The sequence below is a fragment of the Ursus maritimus genome, unplaced genomic scaffold, assembly GCF_017311325.1.
Source record: "Ursus maritimus isolate PB19 unplaced genomic scaffold, ASM1731132v1 scaffold_11, whole genome shotgun sequence".
Classification (NCBI taxonomy): Eukaryota; Metazoa; Chordata; class Mammalia; order Carnivora; family Ursidae; genus Ursus; species Ursus maritimus.
The window spans coordinates 63,166,123-63,188,940 of NW_024423453.1; the positions used below are offsets into that span (position 1 = coordinate 63,166,123).

General features: G+C 43.7%; 1 protein-coding gene across 1 annotated transcript; it reads right to left on the reverse strand.

Moving 5' to 3' along the window:
* Positions 1-2,656: 2,656 nt before the first annotated feature.
* On the reverse strand, positions 2,657-20,965 carry PRSS55 (serine protease 55). Its single transcript, XM_008705135.1, has 5 exons — positions 20,917-20,965; positions 15,405-15,597; positions 13,831-14,081; positions 12,290-12,432; positions 2,657-2,974 (listed from the first exon to the last, which is right to left on the reverse strand). The coding sequence occupies exons 1-5, from the start codon at positions 20,963-20,965 to the stop codon at positions 2,657-2,659; spliced, it is 954 nt and encodes a 317-aa protein (XP_008703357.1).
* Positions 20,966-22,818: the final 1,853 nt, after the last annotated feature.

Genomic DNA, 22,818 nt, shown 5'->3' on the forward strand with positions numbered 1-22,818 from the left:
ACAGGAATAAACAATGGTGATATTTTGCTTATCTCTATTGCCCCATCACACCATGGACTATCATTCTGCTCTTTACTACTGAAAATAGAGTCATTAGTGTCTTTAAATCTAAGCAGATTAGAGAGCCAATTCCAGAAACCCCAGAATGAATTCAGAAAATTCATTCTTAAGATTTTGTTGTTCTAGAAGCACTCTCAGGGCACCTCGTGTTTAGTTGGTTAAGCATCTGCCTTCGGCCCAGGTCATGATCCCAGAGTCCTGGGAGCGAGTCCCGCATCAGCCTCCCTGCTCAGCAGGAGCCTGCTTCTCCCTTTGCTCCTACCCCCTGCTCATGCTGTCTCTCTCTCTTTCATGCTCTCTCTCTCTCAAATAAATAAAATCTTAAAAAAAAACAACTAGAAGCACTCTCAGTACCAAAATGTGTGCTAGTCAGCATTCCCCAGAGAAAAGTGTGTGTGTGTGTATGTGTGTGTGCGCACGCGCACGTGTGCATGTGTGTATGTGTTATAAGAAATTGCCTCACGTGATCATGGAGACTGGTAAATCCTAATCTGCTGTGTGGTCTATCAGGCTCAAGACACAGAAAAGCTGATGGTGACAAACTCTGAAGGCCGCCCAGAAAAGGTGATAGTGCAGATGAAATCCAAAGGCAGTGTATTTGAGAAATTCCCTCTTTTTTCTGGAGGCTAGTCTCTTTGTTCTATTCAGACCTTCAACTAATTGGATGAAGCCCACCACCTTATGGAGAACAATCTGCTTACTCAAAGTTCACTTATTCAAATACTAATATCATCCAAAAACCATCATACTCTCCAAGTTGAGATATAAAATTAACTATTGTAGTCTCCCAGGTATCTTTCACATGATATTTTGTTTTTCCCATATGTTAGAATTAATAACGTGACCATACTTATCCTTCCTTTGAAGACAACTCATTTTTACCCCTTTCTGGAGCAATGTTAATTTTTTCTCAGGACCCCCTATTTAAAAATCATATTTTCGTTCTCTACCTTAGAACTCTTCTCTTTGCGGGCAGGAGGGTCTGCTCTCTTTCACCCTTGCTTTCAGCTTGTTACCAATTTTTACTTCTAGTATATTCTTTAGTCAAATTGATGATGCTCATCTCCAACTAGTCCTTCATTTGCTCTCTTTTCCACACTTGGAAAAACCTCACTTCTCCCTTCAGCAGATTCTCTTCCATGTTTCAGTCTCTCTGAGGAGACTTCTGGGTCCTGCCAGCTCATGAAGATGGCCCCCTCTGTACTCTGCAGGATCCCTGGGTACCACACCCTCTAGCATTCAATTGGAAGGGTCAGGTGTGGGACATACACTGTTTGCCAAGAAGCTTCCTGAAGATGAGATCCTACCTTCTGCTAAATCCTCCAGCATCTGACACTGCGAGCTGTCAATATAAGACTGAATTGCCATGTGCCTCTTCTCTGGCTTCAGTCTCCATTGGTTTTCCTGGGCCACACTAAAGATGCAGTGGCAATTTAGGAAATGAAAAACTTTAAATGGAAGCTGGGACTTTTCCCATGACTTACAGCATGGCTGATACTTCTTCAGAAAGAGATTGTAAGACAAAACACCCTAGTTCTCTTTTCACCCACTATAGCCTTGCTCTGCCGGTGGTCCTGAAGTAGCAATTCCTGGACAAACTTTCTTCAGAAGCTCCTGGGAGCCTGGGATTTGGCTACCTTGGAGGCCATCCAGCCAGAATGTCCACCATCAAAGGACATCTTCAGGGGCGCCTGGGTGGCACAGCGGTTAAGCGTCTGCCTTCGGCTCAGGGCGTGATCCCGGCGTTATGGGATCGAGCCCCACATCAGGCTCCTCTGCTATGAGCCTGCTTCTTCCTCTCCCACTCCCCCTGCTTGTGTTCCCTCTCTAACTGGCTGTCTCTATCTCTGTCGAATAAATAAATAAAATCTTAAAAAAAAAAAAAAAGGACATCTTCAGTACACAGTCCCCTTTTCCTGTTCACAGCTCTTTTATTTCTGTGTGGGGCACCACCTATACCCACTATCAGTGCACATAGTTCTGAATGGCTGGCCCTTTGCTGGCTCCTGCAGTGGACTTGTAATTTGAGCCTCACCTAGAAGAATACCACTGTTAACCACAGTGATTGGAGCAGCAATGGGCTGTGGGCTTATGAGTAACAAGAATTAGACCACAGACTTCTGCTGGAATTATCAGGAACAAGGTTCTCTCTTTTTCCTGGGGCTATTAAACTGGTAGAATGCAAACCGGAGGTCTGGTAGTCATTGTGGCCACCACTTGGAAGCCCTTTTTGAGGGTGATAGCTATAAAGAAAAATAGTCTCTGTCAACATTTGTTGGGTCCCTAGATTCAGCCATGCCTGAAGCCAAATACCCCTCCTGGTGTTTTTCTGTTATGTACATCTACATAGTGTAAATAACCGTTTTTGTCTTTAGATGGTTTGAGATAGATAACTCACTTGCAATGGAAAGAGTCCTGACTAACGGAGGGACCCAAGGCCTAGCCCCCAAGCCAGGGCTCCAGCCTGCCTTTCTGATCCTACTTTCTATTGTTACCTTCAGTTCCTAGCCCTTAGATCTAATCTGTAGCCAGTCAGTCTGCTGGTAATACATTTTCACATACCTTCATTGGTTAAGGAATAGCATCTGCTTTATTATCAGTAAAAAATGGCCCAGAAGAGCATGTAGGACAGAAGTGAAATCAGGATCCAGAATCTGGGGCTTCCTGGCTCTGGAAAATCTGCTGCATGGGACCTCATTTGTTTCTTATTGGGAGGAGCTCTCATTTGCTCAGCATTAAAGGGCCTTCCCTCTACCTCAGTCACCTTCTTAATCCAGAGGTTGTAATTTTCTAACAAGGTGTATATTCCTGGCATGTTCTTCTGTCCACAGCTCTTGCCCCAGCTGATGATGCCCACCTGGTACCAGGTCTTGTCAGATTCTGTGTTGCAGACCAGAGGACCCCCACTGTCACCCTGTGGGCAGAGAACACATTTCAATAGTGAGTCCCATTCTAGACTGTTCAGTTGAGGTAAAGCATAGCTCACTAACTGAGACAATGCACTGATCTCCCTTGCTCCAGGCTGCCAAAGGAGATGTTGTCATTGCTGACCAGTGCCCACCCCTCTCCTGGGTCCACAGGAGCAGCGTGCTGCTATCAGTTTGGCTCTGGGACTTGTAGACAGTGGAGAGGACAAAACTAAAGAGGGAGGAGAGAGAGAGAATTGGTGAGAAAATCACTACATGGAGCACAGCGAGAGGGGAGTTAGAGGATGAAGTAAATGCTGCATAGACCAAGAGGAGTGGAAGATAGTTTTGTGGGCCTTACCAAATCCGAAGCTCTGGAAAGGGCTATAAAAGAAAGAATGAAAGCAGAATATGAGAAATATTTTTAGAGTTGTGGCTATGCATTGAGTCTCCTTTTGTATTCTTCCAGGGCCATGAAGAATGATATTTCTTTTTAATTCTTTGGTGTGGGTGTCTGCGGGACACAGTGAGCTAAAGCTTTTCTGAATGCATGACGCATCTGGGGTGGAATCACATGCACCTCTGACTCACACGATTATATAAATATAAATACATATACCAAGTCCCTGTCATGTACCACACATGTATAAGGTTTCCTTCTACCCATTTTAAAACATGCATAATGAGGTTTAAGGAGGCTTTAAAAGCTTGATCAGGTTTAAACAGTAGTCCATCCAGAGCTGGAACCAGGACTTCCTGATTCCAAAGCACACATTCTTTCCACCTTGCTACTTGCCTTTCATGGAAGTTGCTGAGTGGCTACAATCATTCAGGAGGCCTTTCTGCAATGGAGAGGTAGCCTCCTTTCCAAGATCATAAACAGTTGGCTAGAACGAATGGAATCTTGTAACGGGCTCTAACAGGAGGAGGATTAACATTTCCTGGACATGATCTGTGAAGCACAGTGCTAGCCCCTGGACTTCTGTTTCTCATCAATCACACTACCTCACATCTCAGTACTTTGATTCCCATTTTATAATTCTAAAATTGAAGGTCAAAGAGATTTGATCACTCCCATTTAACAAGTCTTCACTGAGGAAAAACTAATTGTCAGGCCTTTGGGATAGAAGACTTTATGTTCTAGTGGAAGAGATAAAAAAGTAAACAAAAAGGGTCAACTGTGTTTGATGGGACAGAGGTATGAACACAATAAGGGAGGAATACAAACATCGAGCCTTACATCGAAAACCGGGGATGTACTGTATGGTGACTAACATAATATAATAAAAAATCATTATTAAAATAAAAAAAAAGAAATTCCTTTATAACTGTCTACTACTGGGCTTTTGTTAATAAAATAATATTATAACCAAAAAAAAAAAAAAGGGAGGAATACAAAGTGAGGAATAAACTGATTCTGTTGAGGGAAGGGTCTGTCAGGGTAGACTTCAAAGCATTTAGTTTGAAGGGTGAATAGGAATTTGACAGGAAGAGTGTGTGTGTGGCGGGGGGACTGACTGGAGGGGAATCAGACAGGAAGTAGAGGGACTAAGATGAGGACATGAAAATGATGAAGATCTGAACCAGGGATGACTTTGGATATAAATGATGAGGACTAGTTCCAAGGCCATAGGGTGTGGATAACAGAGATAAAGTGTAGGGAAAAACAATGAATAAACGTGTTCAAATGGAGTTTGGGTTGGCCGAGGGATGCATTGCCAAGCAGAGGGATATACGGAGGAGAATTACAACGAGGTCGCGGCTCAAGGACACCCAGTAAATGTGGGCCAAAACCAAAATTGTCCTTTCCAGTATAAAATGTTGCCTCTAACACTTGTCTGGTTTCTGTGGGTGTTTTTCTTTGTGCTAGTTTTGTTTCAGTCATTGGGCAAGAACCAAATCAATTCTACTACAATAACTCCTTCCATAAATTCTGTTTGTATAGCTTTCTTCATTTTATGAAGGGATGAATGTTATTAAAAATCTTATTAATCTGTTGCCTTGATTATTTGTTATTTTTTTATACAACAGTGAGAGAACTGTCCCTGGGCAAGTAACTCTTCTAAGCTTCAGTTTCCACATAGTTCAAATGGAAATAATACCAAGTACTTCCCAAGACGGTTGGCAAATGAAATTTTAAGAATCTATAAATCACTCAGCCCAGGGTAAATGCTATGTAGTAAATGCCCTAGAAATGTATTAATATTGTTATTTTATCCTTATGTATTACAAACATTGCTTGTATATTTAGGAAATAGAGATTCTCCTCACAGACTGCTGGGACCAAAAAAGACATCTGTAAATACATGTCCTTTCATGCATAAACCTAGTTTTTTTTCTTCCTGTTGGAAAGAAAAAACAAACATTGCCTCAAAGGAGGGTCTGGCCTCAGACAGTTAAGGACCTGAGGCTGATGACAGCCTGACTAAGGGGGACTTTCTTCCAAGGATGAAGTCTGATAGCCAACGATCTGTCTGAGTTGAAACATACTGACCACGAGAGCCTCTCAAGTTCACCTCTATGAGATAATTGTACCATGTGATCACTCCCATCTGTTTTGAGGTAGAAGCAGATGACTCGGCTTCCAGTCTGGCCCCACTACCACCTGGACTTCAGGCAAATCACTTAAATTCTAATCTTTGTTTTCTCATCTGTTAAACAGGGAGAGTGAGAGCTGCCCAGCCCATCGTACACAGTAGTGGAGAAAATGAAATTACTGAATATGTGTAAAAGAGCTATGAAGTTATTACACTGCTTTGGATCCATTCAGATAGAGAAGGGAATGATTGATGATTAAAATAACCATGATTTCTCATCTGTGAAGCAGTCTTGATTAAATATTTCTCTGTATTTCTTCCCAGCTCTAAAAAGTCTGTGATTCTAGGGGAGCCCGGCTGGCTCAGTCGGGAGAGCACGTGATTCCTGATCTCGGGGCTGTAACTTTGACCCCCATGTTGGGTGTAGGGATTACTTAAAAATAAAATTTAAAAAAATTAAATAAAAATAAAAAGTCTGTGATTCTCAAAGTCTAAGATTCTATGGAGTGAAATAAGACTTCTGTGAAAGCGTCAGGGGTGATGAGCTCAAGATAACACAGGGCAGTGAAACTACTCTGTATAATTCTATAATGATGGCTATGTGTAATTATACTTTTGTCCTAACTTATAGGATGCACAACACCATAAATGAACCCTAAAGTAAACTACGAACTCTGGGTGATAGTGATATGTCAGCATAGGTCCATAAGTTGTAATAAATATAACCCTTTGGTGGGGGATGTTGACAGTGCAAGAGGTTAGGCATGTGGGAACAGGGATAAATGGGAAATCCCAACATCTCCCTCTCAATTTTTCTGTGAACCTAAAGCTACTCTAAAAAATAAAGTCGTTAAAACAAACAAACAAACAAACAAACAAACAAACAAACAAACCCAGCAGCTCAGGTCTAAATCAAGTCAACTTTGCAGTCCCATTCCAGACTTCCCAGCAGCCTGGCCGGATGCCAGTTTTTAACCTGCAGACTCTTAACCTCCTTGAGGACTTCTCTCAGGTGTCCCCTCCCCTAGGGCTACTTTATGGACAGATAGTTGCTGGCTTCCTTGGAAGGTTCATCTATTTGAAGAATATCTGTTGAGCATTTTTCATGTGCCAAGCACTGTGCTAGGCAGTGGGACTTGACACACGAATAAGAAAACATTTCTGCTGGAGCTGAGAAGACAGGTAAGAAAACAGTCAGCTCATTGTGATGACTGTTGCTCTGAAAAGTTGATAGTCCTCCACAAAAGTATTGCATTACTAGCCAGGGATATGTTTGATTTTATATTTTGTTTGACGGTGTCATTTAAAAATTATTTTTTAATTGAACTTTTTATTTTTCATAGTATAACCTTGGTAAGGGTGTTACAAAGAGGAAAAGTGTTGGGAAAAGTAAGTTAAAAATCCAGTTGTTTTCCTTTGTTAACATTGAATTTTAATTTGTATTTTAAGTATAGCATCATCTTATTGCTATTATTTTGAACATGTTTTAATTTTTTCATTATAAAATTATCATTTTCCTGAATTATGTGATGACATGGTTTTTAAAAGTTTGCTAAATTTAAAAGTATGATTTTATTTTTAAAGGCAATTATTTTTAAACCCTAGGGGACTGTCTGCCTAGTTTATCTGTTTTATTTATTTTTTATTTTTTTTAAAGATTTTTTATTTATTTACGTGACAGAGATATAGCCAGCGAGAGAGGGAACACAGCAGGGGAGTGGGAGAGGAAGAAGCAGGCTCCCAGCGGAGGAGCCCGATGTGGGACTCGATTCCGGAACTCCGGGATCACGCCCTGAGCTGAAGGCAGACGCTTAACGACTGCGCTACCCAGGCGCCCCTAGTTTATCTGTTTTAAAGTGATGATAACGTTGTATAATTTCAGAAAAAATTTCCTTGACTGCATCACTGTCAACTTACTGTTAACAATAGAAAGCTGTCTAAACAGAGAGCAAAGCTTTTCACTTCACAATTTTAAAAACAAGGCCTAAAATGATAACTGCACATCATTTATGATATCCTTAAGTAATAGATAGAAGCTTTCACTAAAGTACACTTTGATGGGAGAGATATTAAAGCAAAACTCTTAGACTCTAGATGGTAGATTCAGGCACTGAAGCAAGGGTACAGAAAATGTCATCAAAGATGACACTTGATTGTTTTGAATTTTGCCGTAGTTGGCTTTGGCCATTTGAATGTGGGATGGTGTCAAATCAAAGAGATTGAAACGGTCCTGTGGGAGTGCCCGTGGGGACTGATTCTTATATTCTTGGGTGAGCAGTGGGAGTGGCAGCCTAGGATGACAGGAAGTCTGCCATGCCTGGCACACACCTCCCTGGGTGATCTTGCTCTGTCCACCTCTCCAGGCCTGTCTCTTATTACTTCTGGCTTCTGAAAAATTGGAAATTCCCTGAGCACATGATGCTGTTTCAAGCCTTGGTGATTTTTCCCACATTCTCAACTGCCCTCTCTTTCCAATCTCGCCTACTAAATGTTGTTTCCCCTTTTCTATTGATATTGGAGCTCTTTGCCTCCTGCTCCAGTATGAAATGGTTGCTCCCTGAGTCCGTGGTATGGTTAGGATCTGAGATCTTTCTGTAACTGCTATTATTGGGAAGCTTTGTCTTCTCTTCATTATTTAATTTTGACATAACTGTACTTGTATAATGCTGTTACTATAATGCTGTAGTTGTATAATGCAGTTGTAAGAAGTGTATGTTATAATGTTATAATGCAGTTGAAAGAAGTAATGCAAAGAGATCCCATGTTTCCTCCAATAATAACATTTTGCAAAAGTATAGTACAATAGCACAACCAGGATGTTGGCATTGATACACGGATCCCTCATGTTGCCCTTTTTGTGCTGCTTCCACGTCCCTCCTCCCTGCAACCCTTTCTTAATCCCTAGAAACCACTAATTCATTCTCCCTGTCTATAATTTAGTTATTTCTAGAATGTTCTGTAAATGGAATCATTCAGCATGGGACCTCTGGGGATGGGCCTGTTTCACACGGTGTAAGTCTCAGAAGATCCATCCACATTGTTGCATGTATCAATAGTTTGTTTTTGTCACAGCTGAGTGGTACTGCATGGCATTGATGTACCATATTTAACCATCCACACCTTTAAAGATGTTTGTTTTCAATTTTTGGCTATTATGAATGCTAGAAACACTCCTGGACAGGTTTTAATGTGGACGCAAGCCTTCATTTATCTTGATTAAGTGCCTAGGAGTGGCATTTGCTGGGTTGTATGGCAGGAATGCATTCCGTTTTTTAAGAAACTGCCAAAATGTTTTCCAGAGTGGTTGGACTATTTTAAATTCCCACCAGCAATGCATGAGTGCTCCAGTTCCTATGCATTTTTGTCAGCATTTGGTGGTGTCACTATCTTTTTTTTTTTTTTTTTTTTTTTTTTTTTTAGCCATGGAGAAGTGTGGAGTTTTTTTTTTAGCCATGGAGAAGTATGGAGTTTTGTTTTTAGCCATGGAGAAGTATGGAGTTTTGTGTTTGCTTAATGGCTAATGATGTCGAACTCCTTTTCATGTTCTTATTTGCTATCTGTATATCTTGTTTAGTGAAATGTCTGTCCATGTCTTTTGCTCATTTTCTAATGGTTAGTTTTTTCTGCTGTTGAGTTTGAGAGTTCTCTATACATTCTAGGTAATTCCTTTGTTGGATATCATCTCCCAATCTGTAGCTTCATTTGCATCCATTTGCAACAACACTCCTACCAGTTTTAAGGATTGACTTGCTTCAAGTTAACACACTCCTTGCTTGCTGACCTAAGTCTTGATCTGTAACAGAATGAATTTACTTTCTTTGAGATTTGCAGAGCATGGTCCTTGAGGAGAGGAGGACCAGAACTTTCCCAGGCCACAGAAGCCAGCACGTCTGTCTGAAACCTCCTCGGCTTTCTGATTAGCTAACAAATTTTTTAGCAAAATGGTTATTTTGTTTAGGTTTTTTTTTTTTTTAGGTCACACAAAAGATTTTACTGTCCTCCCTTTGTGCATCTGTAGACCCTGCCTCCTTTGCAGAAAGAACAGAATACTCCCAGTACCAAATCCCCTTGCACTGGAGTAAGGTTTATAGCTGGCATCATCAAGTCTGCATGTAATCAAGAAACATGGCTGCCACTGCACTTTCTTTGCTGATTAACCAACCTAAACCCCTTTAAAAACCCCTGGGCCAGGCAGAAACCTCAGAGTTGGATTTTGGTCAAGAGTCCATCTTCTCCCTGGGTTGTTGGCCTCCTGAATAAAGCTCAAATTTCTTTCCAATCAAAAACTCATCTCTTGAGTAATGGCCTTTCAAGTGACTAGGCAGCTGAGCTTGGATTTGGTAACACTCTTAATAGGGTCTTTCACAGGGCAAAAGTGTTTAATTTTGTTGAGGTCCATTTTATCAATAATTTCTTTTATGAATTTTGTCTTTGACGTTTTTCTATGTCTCAAGGATTTCCTGTGTTTTTTACTAAAAGTTTTTAAAGTTTTACATTGAAGTTCATGATACATTTTGAGTTGTTGTTTTTTAAAGATTTTATTTATCTATTTGAGAGAGAGAGAGAGAGAGCATGAGCAGGGGGGAGGGGCAGAGGGAGAGGGAGAAGCAGACTCCCTGCTGAGCAGGGACCACATTGCAGGGCTCCATCCCAGGACCCTGAGATCATGACCTGAGCTGAAGGCAGATGCTTAACGGACTGAGCCACCCAGGTGCCCATTGAGTTAAGTTATAATTGAACTTATTGTAGGAATTAATGGTTCTCAATTAAAAAAATAAGATTCATTACTCTGATTTTTGGCTTTATTTTTCCTTATTTCCTTATCCTATGTTTATCGGTAAATTAAATCCAACTCTCTATTCCAGCTATGACAGATCCTGCCTGGAGTATTGCTTTGAGTATTAGGTTACAAGACGGGTTCTTATTTAAATCTTCAATTTTAACAGATTTCTTTGAAATTGGAGTGAGGGGTGGAGGATAGCAACTCTTTATCATTGGATTGGGGTGGAAGCCCTGATTCCCCACTCAGGTCAGTGATGACACCCAGGGGAGGAGTAGGAGTGCTCAGTTATACCTGGGTGGCATACCTGAGTGGGGTGGAAGCCCATGGTCTCCACTGACATCAAGGGGGGCAGAGGATGACTGGTTACTACTAGATGGTAGTTAAAGTCCTGATTCTCCACATAGCTTCTTCTGTAACCACTACGGTAGGTAGTGGAAGGAAGTTGAGATTGTCCTCTTGACCTTGGTTGATGGGGTAGGGGGCCATCAATGTTTTTCCTGTTGTTTTGTTCGAATACAATGTTTAATGTTTATTGTAAAAAAGTTTCTGCCTTCCTAGGTTGCTCCTTTCCTAGTCCAAAGAGAGGAAAGTATTTCTTGTTTTGTTAGTTTTCGTCTGTGCTCCTTGGCATTCTGGGTTGCAGGCTTGTCCAACATCCAGTCTGGGATATATAAGAGGCAAAAAGAAAACCCAAAGAACTCACTGCTGGGTCCTCCCTTAAGCACTGGGATATTCAGTCAGTCCATCTTTACCTTTCAGAGCCTTTATTTTTGTTTTACAATGTAATGTCCAGTACCTTTAGCTGTACTTAGTGGGAGGGATTGGGGGATCTATGCTTTCTCCATCCTGTCTAGAGCCAGAAGTCCCAATTCTCTTTTTTGTTTTGTAATGTTTTAATGTTTTAAATTGTCCAGAATGTGAAGAAAACACAAGATTAATGTAACATTTGATATTATCTCTCTTTTTGGTCCTCACAATATTCACCACATGAGAGACTCCTTCTAAACAGCGTCATTGCTACAGGAGTCCATTCTTTCTTATCTCAGAGACCCTTCTGCATTTTCTTCTCCCTGATTCCCTCAACCTTTATCCCAAAACTCTCTTCCAAGATCCTATCTCACAGCCTACCAGGGAAAACTACCATCTCCTAACATTAAACAAGAATAGACAATTCTGTAGATAAATACTCTCCCCTTCCATGAGACAGCTTTTTCATTACTCTACAGAATATTTAACATCTGCATTTATAGTTCTCTACCAATGACCAGATCCATTGCCCAGCAGATGAGTAGGACTAAATGGACTCATCAGGATGATGATGAACAAGAGCATCTCCCAAGATGAAAAGAGCATTCTTAGGCTTTAAAGACAACACCCATCATTTATCCTTAGAGCCACAGGAAGCTAATTTCTGAGGGGTTATTTTCCTATTTTTTTCTAGCATCAATCAAAAATGTATTTCTTTTTAAATTGTTGTGCTCATTTTATTAAAAACTAAGATACCAGTCTTTAGTTTCCACATGTATTTCCAAAATATTATAAGTCTTTACTCAACTGCCTGCCTAGGACATTGTGGACTCCTTTAGGTGAGAGACTATGTCTCATTCATGACTGGATTACTCAGGGCTTAATGTGCTTAACAGTAAATTAATAAAATAAAATGATTCCTTATATGAATCTCAAATCCTACTTGGCTTTTTGTTTTTTAAGAAGTCCAAGAAATGGAAACGCCTTGGAGCCCTATTTATGTAGTATATCTAGAGAAGAGTAGAAATATTTATGCAGGGTTGCTACATACTGACTCATGGGCATGCACTGACATTCCAAGGACCTGACAGTGAGTACTCTCCAATTCATGTCCCCATTCCCATGGCAGAGCCCTGAATCCCACACATTTTCCAGACTCTTACTGTCTATTCTCAGTGAAGAGAAGATACCCTTGCATTGGTAGCTCTGAGGTGATAAGAGCCTGCAGGGTGAGGGTGGGGATACCCCTTAGTTACCTGGCAAGCATCAAAACTCTCATTCTCATATCCAGCACACAGCATATTCTTGGTAAGTTTTGGAAATGCCTTTGAACATTTCTCCCAATCCATGATGGTCATTGGCACTTTCATCAGATCAGTTTTCATAGAGGTTTTGTCTTCTAGCCCACAGAGAAAGCACATAAGAAAGGTCACTAGATAGCAGTCCCAGTGCTGATAATGCAACTGGATCACCCGGTGCATCCCTGCGTCCCACCAGCCACTTGTCTACCTTTCTTCATATCCTCCACTCTCCATTTCCTTCCAATAATTCCATGCTATTCAGTCATTCTACCATCCCAGGATTTTCTAAACAATTCCCCACCTACTTGAATTATTCCTCTTACTCAAAATCATATTTCTGCTTCCAAGCTGGCTTCCTGCTTGACTCCAACCAGCCCAATAGACTTGACTTCTTGGAACTGATTATTGATCATTTCTCAGCACAAGCCTGCCTCTCTAGCATGTATACCTACTGCTACTTTTTAGTATTTGAGTATGACACTTCCCCAACACAGTGCTGCTGAAAGTAGGTTTGTGCTCCCAGGGAAAAAGCTTTCAGGTCCTCCAGGCAAGGGTAGGTTGCCTAAGAGTCTTTATAGGGGTTTTACCAAGGCTCTTTCTGGACTGCCAGTTTCCAGGAATTTGTCTGGACTTCTTTCTATCTCATTTACTCGGCCACACAGATTTCCAAATTCTTCTCCTTATTGAGTAGTTTTAATCTTATAGATACCCATCTGCCTCCTCTTCACTTCTAACTTCCCAGTAGTAGTCCAGAAACAGTGTTACTCTAGTTGTCCTCTAGTTACTAAACTCCTGAAATACCTGCCATCTCCCAGACAACAGCTGGTTGCAAAGCTCCTCATGGACCTAGAGTCTTGTTCAGGCCTGAGACAGTGCTGTGCTATTCCCATCCCCCCCACCACCTATTTTCTTTGGGGATAGGCCAATGGGACTTTCATAATCCCTTTTTGCCCTAGTACAGCTCCTCCTATCTTGGCCAAGTAACAATGTAACAACAAGTAACAACACATTCATTTCTAAGAATGGCTGGGCAACACTCCAGGACCATCAAAAGTCTAGGCTGGGACAGGCATCTTGAATGCCTGTAGGAACCAGGTGGGAAACATCAATGTGTGAATCAAGGGAGATGCAAGAGAATAAAGACTATGGGGGCCCCCGGCAAACTGGAAAATTTAAATTCAGTTAAACAAACAAACAAGACTGCTCTGTGCTGGCTAAATATGACTACACCCAGCGACTGGCTTGGACCTGGCATCTCAACTTGGGGCCTTGAGGAGATGCTTCCTTGGCACCGGGAAGGGGCTGAGATTTGGCCTCTGTGAGCCTCAGGTATGCAGGGATTGGCTCCAATGCAAGTCTTTTTCTCCTTCCTCCTCCTTAACCCCCTCTCCTTTCATGCTCCTGCCCACATCTTTAGATTTACTGGCCCATCCTCAGATACCCGTGATGTGTCTCCTCCCCCAGCAGCTCTCAGAAGATGCTGAGCAGTCACGTACCACTGTTGGTCTGACCCCATCCTGCCACCCAGCATTTGTGCCACACAGAGGGGCTGGGCTTTCTGGGCATGCAGATGGGCTCTTTCAGCCCGCTGAACGTGATGGGTGAGTCCAACAGCAGCAAGGCAATATCGTTGTCCATGTTGGGTCTTTGAAAGTCCTTGTGAAGAACTATGCTGGTAATCCCCTTTATTTCCAGGGATGAGCTGCTTAAATCATTGCTTCCCAGGACAACACTCAAGTCCGTTGGACTGGTGGCATAGAACCAGAGAGGGGGAAGTGGGAGGGGAAGAGGAGTCATGAAGCACACAGAATTTACTCTGCCCAAAAACCCTAAATCCCACATAGTTCTAGGGGCCTTTAGGACTTGTGCTACTGGGACTATTACTCAGAAGATGTAAGAATTTGAAAAAGGTAGAGGGAAGTGAAACAGCAGGGGTGGCAGACTACAGCCACATTGCTGCTCCAGCACAGTCCTAGAGATGTGAATGAGATACTCCTGTCTAATGCTACAGAGAAAGTACTTAGCTTTGGGGACTCCAAAGAATACACAGGAGACCACTTGGCATAGATCAAATTTGCTTCAGATAGGTAAGGTGTTATTACATTGATTTGTCTACCAGCAACTTAGAGACCCAGGCACAGAATTTAATCTAGACCTACCACTGATTAAGCAGAAAGAATCTTTAATAATAATTTAGGTGTTCCCTCCAGGCAGAATGGCCAGAAACTTCCCAATAGTCAATCTTAAGTATATCATGGAAGCATATGCAACAAGTTTCCGTGGTTATGCCATGGTGAAACTTTCCTCTCTTTTTTATTAACTTTTAAAAGTCAGCCTTTCTATGTATCTTCAAACTTTCTTGAGGTAGTGTAGCGGGTATAGCAGAAAGCATAAGCACTGGAGCCAGGATTTAAATCCTATTTCCGTTTACTATGTGTGCACCATGGGTGAGTCACCCAGCCTTATTGGGCCTGTTTCCCTCTCTATAGGGTTTTTCATTCTACCTGCCTCGGAGGGTTGTTGAATGAATTAAAATGGGGTTTCTCAGGGTTGATATCTGAATGAATAAGTTAATGCAGGTAATTTCTTAGCAGATAACTGATTCATGATTAGTAACCAGTAAATGCTAGATTTACAACCAGTCTCCGGGAGTGCAAAAAAAAAAAACTCTCCAAGGATCAGGTAAACAGGATGTCAGAGAGCCCAAGATCCCAGACTTTCAGAATTAGCAGAATTTCCTCCTAGAAGGACTTACATGTCCAAGAAGAGGTGGAGGGACCAACCCTTTGGCTCCACCAAACCACAAATGTTCCTGAAGAGGACAGTGTGTGACCTCAGGGGAACCATACTTACTGGTCTTAGGTGAAAATGAGGAGGGCACAGCAGATGCCACCTTCAGGTTCACTACCTCCTCCTCCCTAGGGCTGGAAGGGTTGGGTGGTAGTATTCCTGTCTGACTCAGGACTGACCAGGTCTAGGATTTCCCTTAGCAATCAAGTTTTGCTGAGTGTGGGGGTGCCCTGGTGATGAACACTGTCAGAAGCAGCAGGGATGGGCTTTTGATACTTACAGTAGCTCTTCAGAAATAAAGCAGTGAGCAGCAGTGACAATCCACCACTTGTTGATGATTGAGCCGCCACAGAAATGTTCATTTCTTGCCTGAATACTCACCTGCCATGGGAATTCACCCACCTCAGCCTCCATCCCCCCTATGATTCTGGAATACTGAGCTCCTCCCTCAAAAATTGGTCTTTTACCACATTCTGGTAGAATGAAAGAGAAAAAAACAGAAAAAGATGCAACACTTCGTCAATATCCATGGATGCTTATAAGTAGTTATCATTATACCTATTCTAGAGATGAGGAAACTGAGGCTGACCCAGTGAAGCACCTCTAGGAATACTAGTAAGACAACAGATGCTTTATATTGTTGCATAGAGTTTGGGACATGGGTCAGAAGCGTTGGCTCTGTCCTCCTTCCAGCATTGTGATCTCAGACAAGTCACTTCACTGAGCTTGTTTCTTCTCTAGTCTAAGAGAAATCAGAGGAAAATTCTTGTCCAGAGCCGTCTCTAGAGTGCTAGGCAGAATAGTGCCCCCACCAGCAGTAGATGTCCATGTCCTAATGGACTGTGCCCTGAAACTTATGACTATGTTACCTTTCAGGGAAAGGGAGACTTGGGAGATGGAATTAAAGTTGCTAATCAGCTGACCTTAAAATAGGGAAATTATTCTAAATAATGTGAATGGGCCCAGCGTATTTATAAGGGTCCTTAACATGGTGGAAGGAAGCAGGAAAGAAATATGACTATGGAAGAAAGGCATGCAGAGATGCATGCTGCTGGCTTTGAAGATGGAGGGGCTACCAGCCAGGCAATACAGATGACCTGTAGAAGCTAGAAAAGGCAAGGCAAAAGATTCTCCCCTAAAGCCTCAGATTAGGAAAAAAGAACTGCTGACAGCTTGACCTTTGCCCAGTGAGACCTGTGCAGATTTTTATCCTGCAGAACTTTAAGAAATGGGTGTTATTTAAGTTTGTGGTGGTTTGTTACAGCAGCCATAGGAAACACACATGCAGGAAACCAGAAAGGTGGCCCAGAAAGGGCGTGGACCTCCTGCAAGCCCTGAGCCTGAGCCATTGTAGGTTAGAACATTCTGTTCCAGACAGAGCAGCTCCATGCCCTGAGAAGCTGAGAGCAAAAGCTGTGGCTGCTAGTGCCGAGAAGAGAAATTCACCTCTGCACAGAGTACAGGTCCAGTGCCTTGCCCCCAGGAGGAGGAGACACTCCATTTATATTAGTCAACTTGAATGTCACCTTGTGTTCTGAACAAGGAATGCGTTTCACTCTAAGAAGCCTAAGATCTCCTCTTGTCTCTTTCTTGATGCCACTTTTCCAACTTTTCACTCAATAAAGGTTTTGAGGATTTTGTAGTGTGGGTTGGAAGTGACCCAGTAATGGTCATGTTTTGCTTAAAAAAAAAAAACAAAAAACAACTAGAGTGAAAATTTAGCAATTTGCATCAAAGGCCTTCAGCTATCAGTAATCTATAAAGGCTTTTTTCAGAACTTTGGATCTGCACTTCCTCTTTCATTTATCAAACACAGTGCTTACTTACTATGTGTCAATGCATTGTTACAAACACTCTACAAAGACCAATTTACTTAATTTTCATAATAATGCTATGAGGTAGGTACTATTATTATCATCCCCACTTACAGTTAAGACAGCTAAGGGACAGAGAGTTTAAGTAATTTGTCCAAGGTCACACAGCTAGTCATGGCCAGACCAAGATTTGAACCTAGGCAATCTGACTTCAGGGTAGGTGCTTTAGCACTACTCAGTGCCCCTCTCTGTCTGGAATATTCTCGGAGATGGCTGCATGGCTCACTTTGTTCAGACCTTTGCTCAAGAATCACTTCTTTGGAAAGGTCTCCGCAGCCCCTCCTGTCCTCGCTCCTCTTTATCTCCTACTCGACATTATGTTTGTTCATCACTTTATCATTGCGTAGAGTCGGACGTTATTCATCCCTTTTTGCCTGACTATGATATCAGAAAGTAAGCCACATCTGGGGGAAGGAGACATGCCTGCCTTGTGGATAGTGGAATGACAGCATCACAGCTGGCATGGAGGGGACACTGAACAGTGACGAGCAATCCTCTGACTCAGTGGTTCCACTCCGGGGAACTTATACTAAGGGAAGAATCTGGAATGCAGAGTTGAAAGATCTTCACTACGGTGAACTCTAGAATAGCAACAAATTGAAGGCATCCTCCATGTTATGACTAAAGGAGGGCACATCTATTCAGCCATAAAAATTATGCTGATGGGGAGCTTTTAATGATGTGAGCCAAATGTTTATGATACAATGTTGAGGGGGAAAAGTCAGGATAAAAAATTATATATGAGCGTATGGTTTCAATCATGTTAACAAGCTGGCCTGATGCATGCGGGAGGAAACGTGTCATGATGCTATGAGCTTGAAGCTTGATCAAATGATGGATGACTGCTATGCGTACCAGTCGTGTGACAGACATCACTGGGAAGCAGGATATGGCATTTGCTAAGAGGGTGGGCTCTGGGGTCCCACAGCCCAAATCCGAATCCTGGCTCTGTTGCTTACTGACTGAATGATTTCAGTAAGCATTGGGGAAAACCACTTTTCCTTGCTTACCCTCCCTTTCTTCATTCCTAAAATGGATCTACCCTATAAAAATGGATGTTTTACAGATTAAATGAGGTAGTGGGCTTTGAAGTGCCCAACACAGGGCTTGGCCCAGAGTAAATCCTCAAGCCACGTTAGCTGTCAGAATTTCTCATATCATCTTGCACCAAAGGCTCCATGGGGCTGGAGGAGCCCTTTCTCTTTGTCCTGAGAAAACTGGTATCACCAGTGTAGAATCGTGTGGACTTGTCAGTTAATACTAGAGCACAAAACCCCTGAGTGATGATGGAGGCAAAGCTGAAATGGGTGAGAATTTGCAGCAATTGTAAGCACTGGAGAGGGGCTGCTGATTCTGTCCCCACACCATGCATCATCCCCGACTCACTCATATTTCAGCCAACGCCCAGGCCAGAATGAGGAAGGCCGTGTGAATAGGCTCTGTTCTTTTCATGGGGTAGTGTGTGGAGAGGGAAATGCAGGCCCTAGAGTCAGAGGGGTGCAAAATCCCAACTTTTCCACTTCCCTGCTGTGTGATTTGGGACAAATCTTCAACCTTCATAAGGCTCAGAGTTCCTCATACATGTGTGGAGCTGAGAGTGGAGGCCCCACTGTGGTGGTATGGAAATTAAATGTGGGGAATTATCTGACCCATGAGAGCAGCTAAGTAACCCAGCTTCCCTCCAACCTCAGTCACCCCTTAGAGAGAGAACACATCAAGGAACCGTGAGGAGCTGCCCGTTGAGAACGGAAGACCCTGGTCTTCCACCTGCGTGCACACAGGTGAAGGTGCCCAGCCAGGCTTCTGCTCTGCATCTGCAGATCCCCGGAGCTCTGCCATGCTCCTGACCCCCATGCTCGTCTGTCCCTGATTTGGAGGTCTAATGCTCAGCTCATTCCAGGCACTTGCTTCTAGTCACTCCATTACTCATTCAGAGATAAAGTTTAGGATTTCAAAATGGAAACTTAAGGTCGGACAGGTTGAACTTTGGGCTGGGGAAGAGAGGAGAAGAAAGAGAAGTATTTTTGAGGAGGGAATGTGGGGAAACCTGACATTACTGCTCTTGTGAACTTGTGGGCCAGCCTCTTAGTGACGAATTAGCTAATAAGTGAGCTCAACAGCTACATCTCTTCCTTAGCCCTTAACGCTCACCACTGACTGGATGAAAATGATGTGAGCAGAGCCACTGTCATGCCCAGTCCCACCTGGGAGAGCTGCTCTGGCCACTGGGAGAGGAGTCCACATACCGACATGTACGCCTTTGGCTTGGGATGTGAGCAGCAGAATTGATAACAGGAGCATGGCCCTTGGCTTTGCTGTTGGCCTAGGAGGTGATGGAGGCCAGGGCTGAGGGAAATGTTGCTGGCAGAGCCTCCCTTCTTATATCCAACCCTGGCCGATGATGTCACAATGGGCTATGGGTTTGAGAACTCAGACAGGTCATGCAGGCTTCTCTTCTTGCCATTTTGTTTCCAAGATAGTTGCTCAGAGGGACATCATCCTTGAAGGCGTCTGGTCTGAGCTTCCCTTCCCACTGACCTGGGCAGAACCCACCCTCACTGAGTCCTTGGTGGGCACCTTGCTTTTGGCCCCTGTCATTCCCATGTATTTTAAGGCTCAAATGCCTCTTCTGCAAAGCCTGTCACGTCAGGCATTCTCTGTGAATTTGAGCATAAGGCCTAAGGGAAGGGTTGTCAGGTTGGACCTATAGATTAGGGAGGAGATCCAGGAGGCTCAGAGGCCTCTCCCAGCACTACCACCCTACCCAGTACATTTGCCCTCGTAGTTTTCTGCTCAGGCCTCTGATCTTGGACTTCTGGCATGAACCTCCCAGGCTGGGTTCAGAGGCCCTGGCTTCCCTTCACGCACAGCCCAGCAGGTGACAATCCTTGCAGTCAGCACTTTCTGGGTTGATTATACATGGCCCCCAAATCTCCAGATAGGGCCCTGTTCATCTCTATAGATGGGAAGATCAGACTCAAAGGTGGATATGCCTGGTCCATGGCTTCTCCTTATGTCAGCTGCTCAGTCATAGGATTTGGACCTTACTATTTTTTCCCATACTTTAAGCACACTGACTTGGGTGGACTCTACCCAAGCATCCACAGTACTGCCTTCCTGGCCACTGGGCAGGCCCAGTGGTTGGAAGTGAATCACACTCATTTCAGTTCCCAAAGTGACCGCAGTTCATCTTCCAGACCAGAATGTCTACTCTGCCCAGCCTAACTCCCATGGTTTTCTTACCTGCAGAAAAGGAATAAGAGGGTCCACCAGTAAAGTCGTTGTGAGGCTCAAAACAAGATTATGTGACTCAGGTGATGGCGCCTCTTTACTGTATCAAGGGTGTGGCCCCAGGTACTTCCTGAGAGGAGAAATTCCAGGACAGGTGACTTACCCCTTTTCTTATCCCACAGAGCCCTACACATAGCTGCTCCTCAGTGTCCAGGTGTGTACTCTGAGGGTTGGGCCAGGGCCTGCTATGTGGTCATGGGATGGCACAATTCCCACCCATTCTGAATAATATGTAATCTGCCCCCTCAAACAGAGGAGGCCTGATGAAGGGCTAACCTTTTTTTTCTTTCCCGGCATATGGGTAAAAGTACCAAAGCTTACTGGGTCACTGGGCCCTAGTCTCACCACCAGAGAGCTCCAGGTTTTCCTTCTGCTCTTGCTTTAGACTCAGCTCTCTCTCTCCCTTGGACCTGGCACTCCCACTCCTGCTGAATGCTAGTGTCTTTCCCCTTTGCTCAGGTTCTGGGGGTGGGGCATGGAGGGGGGAGGGGCCTAGGCCCTAGGTGTGATTGGGAGAAAGGAGGATACCCGCTAATGTCACTAGTGGGGAGGCAGGGATAATGGGCAGACCCACACTAAGCTGCGGCTCATTTTCTACAGAAGTATCTGGACAAAAGCACAGCTCACCTCTAGGAAGATCCATTTCCTTCTGGGTCTGCATCCCTTCTGTTAACATGACTGGACCCTATTTCTTGTGAAATACTCATTCGCTGCCCAGCATTGTTATTATTATTATTATTATTATTATTATTATTATTATTATTTATTTGTGTGTGTGTGTGTGTGTGCCAAGCTTCTTTACAATAACAACAGATTGCAAAATGCCTGAACTGATGGAACGGAGAGATGGGTGGGGACAGAACTACTTCCCACAGCCATGTCTCCAGAGGGCGCCATTCTCATAGACGACAATGGGACTACCTCCCCCTGGAATTGGGCAAACATGGGGCTCAGGTGTGAAGAGAAACTTCAGTGCTCTATAAGGAATCTAGAGAAGTCCAAAAAGGAAAGAAGGCACATGATGACATAGGTTGCCCAGGGACTGCTGCCTGGCCGATGCTTCAGAGGCCCGAGGGTGGCATTATCATGGTGACTTGATTTACCATAGTCCTGACCAACAGATCTCTAACTTTGCTGTGCAGCCTGGGGAAGCTTGCTCAGAGCAGGTTAAGGTTGCCAGATTTATCAAAGAAAAATACAGATGCCCACTTAACTTTGAATTTCAGATAAAGAACGAATGTATTTCTAATATGTGTGTACCCCATGCGGTGTTTGGAACACACACATATCTGAACCCTAATGTATCTGAAGTTCTGTATTTTATCTGGTAATGCTAGTGGTGATTTCCAGGCTTCTCCCCTCAGATGCTGATTCAGTGGATTGGAGAGGGGTGGAGAGCCAGATCAAAGCATTTTAACAGCTGTTTCCTGATGATTCCAGTGGAGATCATCCTGGACCACTCTGAGAAATGTCAGTCAGGCCTAGGGTAGGGAGCTTCCTGGGGTCCCTGGGAAGCTGGGGCTGGAGTCTGACTCCACCTAGGAAATCTGGAGAGCTAAAGAGTGGCTGGCCAACCACTTAGGCTCTGGGAAGGTACTGCTGTGAAGGGACTGACTGATACCCTAGTTTGTGCAGTGTGGGCTGCACAGGGGACAGAGCCAGGGTGTTTGAGGATACACCCATAGGGCTTCCCAGAGGGGGCAAGAGGACCCAGAGGAAAGAGGCTGGGGATGTGCTACCAGGCCTGGGAGCTGCAGGAGAAAGCAGGCCCGCAGGGAATCATGGAAGAGCCTATGAAAACACCACCCTAAAAGTCAGCAGGAAATGCCTCCTAGGCCCAGAGGTCAGGAAGCTGATGTTTGGGCTAGCTCACCTTTATCTGCACCCTCTCCCCAACTTTGATCCCTGACAGGAGTGAACGAGCAGCTCAAGGTGAGGGAAGATGAGCAGAACCAGAGGTGAGAAAAAGCCCCTGTCCCTAACTGGACCCAGACTGGGAGAGGGAGATTTAACAGAGTCAGATTTCAGCCTCTGGAATGTGACAAGAGTTCTAATGCCTACATTAAAACTGGGTTTGGGACTCAAGTGTGTGTGGGACTGTTATCTCTGAACAACCAAAATGTGTACAGGGAGCTTTTTTACCTGGGTAGGACAAATCACCCCTGCTGACTGGAGTTTAAAACAACGGTGGGGGACACAAAGAAAGCTGTGTTTTGATCGCAATCCATGCATTGCCCTTGTTCAAACACAGCAGCTGTATTACCTATTGCATTCTTCAGTGCCTTTACAGTTGAGAAAGGTCTGGCTGGAACTTCATGATTTCTCCATTTACAGCAGTCTGCTGAACAGCCACTGTGGGGGAACATCCATACAAGCATGGGCAAGTCACCTAGCTCAGGGAGGCAAATGTCTGGTAGGACTGCCACGCTCCACCCACTGCCACCCCCAGGCCTCAGCTCTCATGACAGATGCAGCCAATTGATCATAACTCCTTTCTGCTGAGGCAAGAATTGGCCACAATGTGGCCAT

Excerpts from the sequence above, each read along its gene's own strand:
- PRSS55 (XM_008705135.1), bottom strand. The coding sequence starts at position 20,965 with ATGTTAACAGAAGGGATGCAGACCCAGAAGGAAATGGATCTTCCTAGA. Across the intron at positions 15,598-20,916 it reads GGAAATGGATCTTCCTAGAG|AATGTGGTAAAAGACCAATT; the intron begins GTGAGCTGTGCT and ends TCATTCTACCAG. Across the intron at positions 2,975-12,289 it reads AGAGTTTTGATGCTTGCCAG|GGTGACAGTGGGGGTCCTCT; the intron begins GTAACTAAGGGG and ends CTCTGCCCACAG.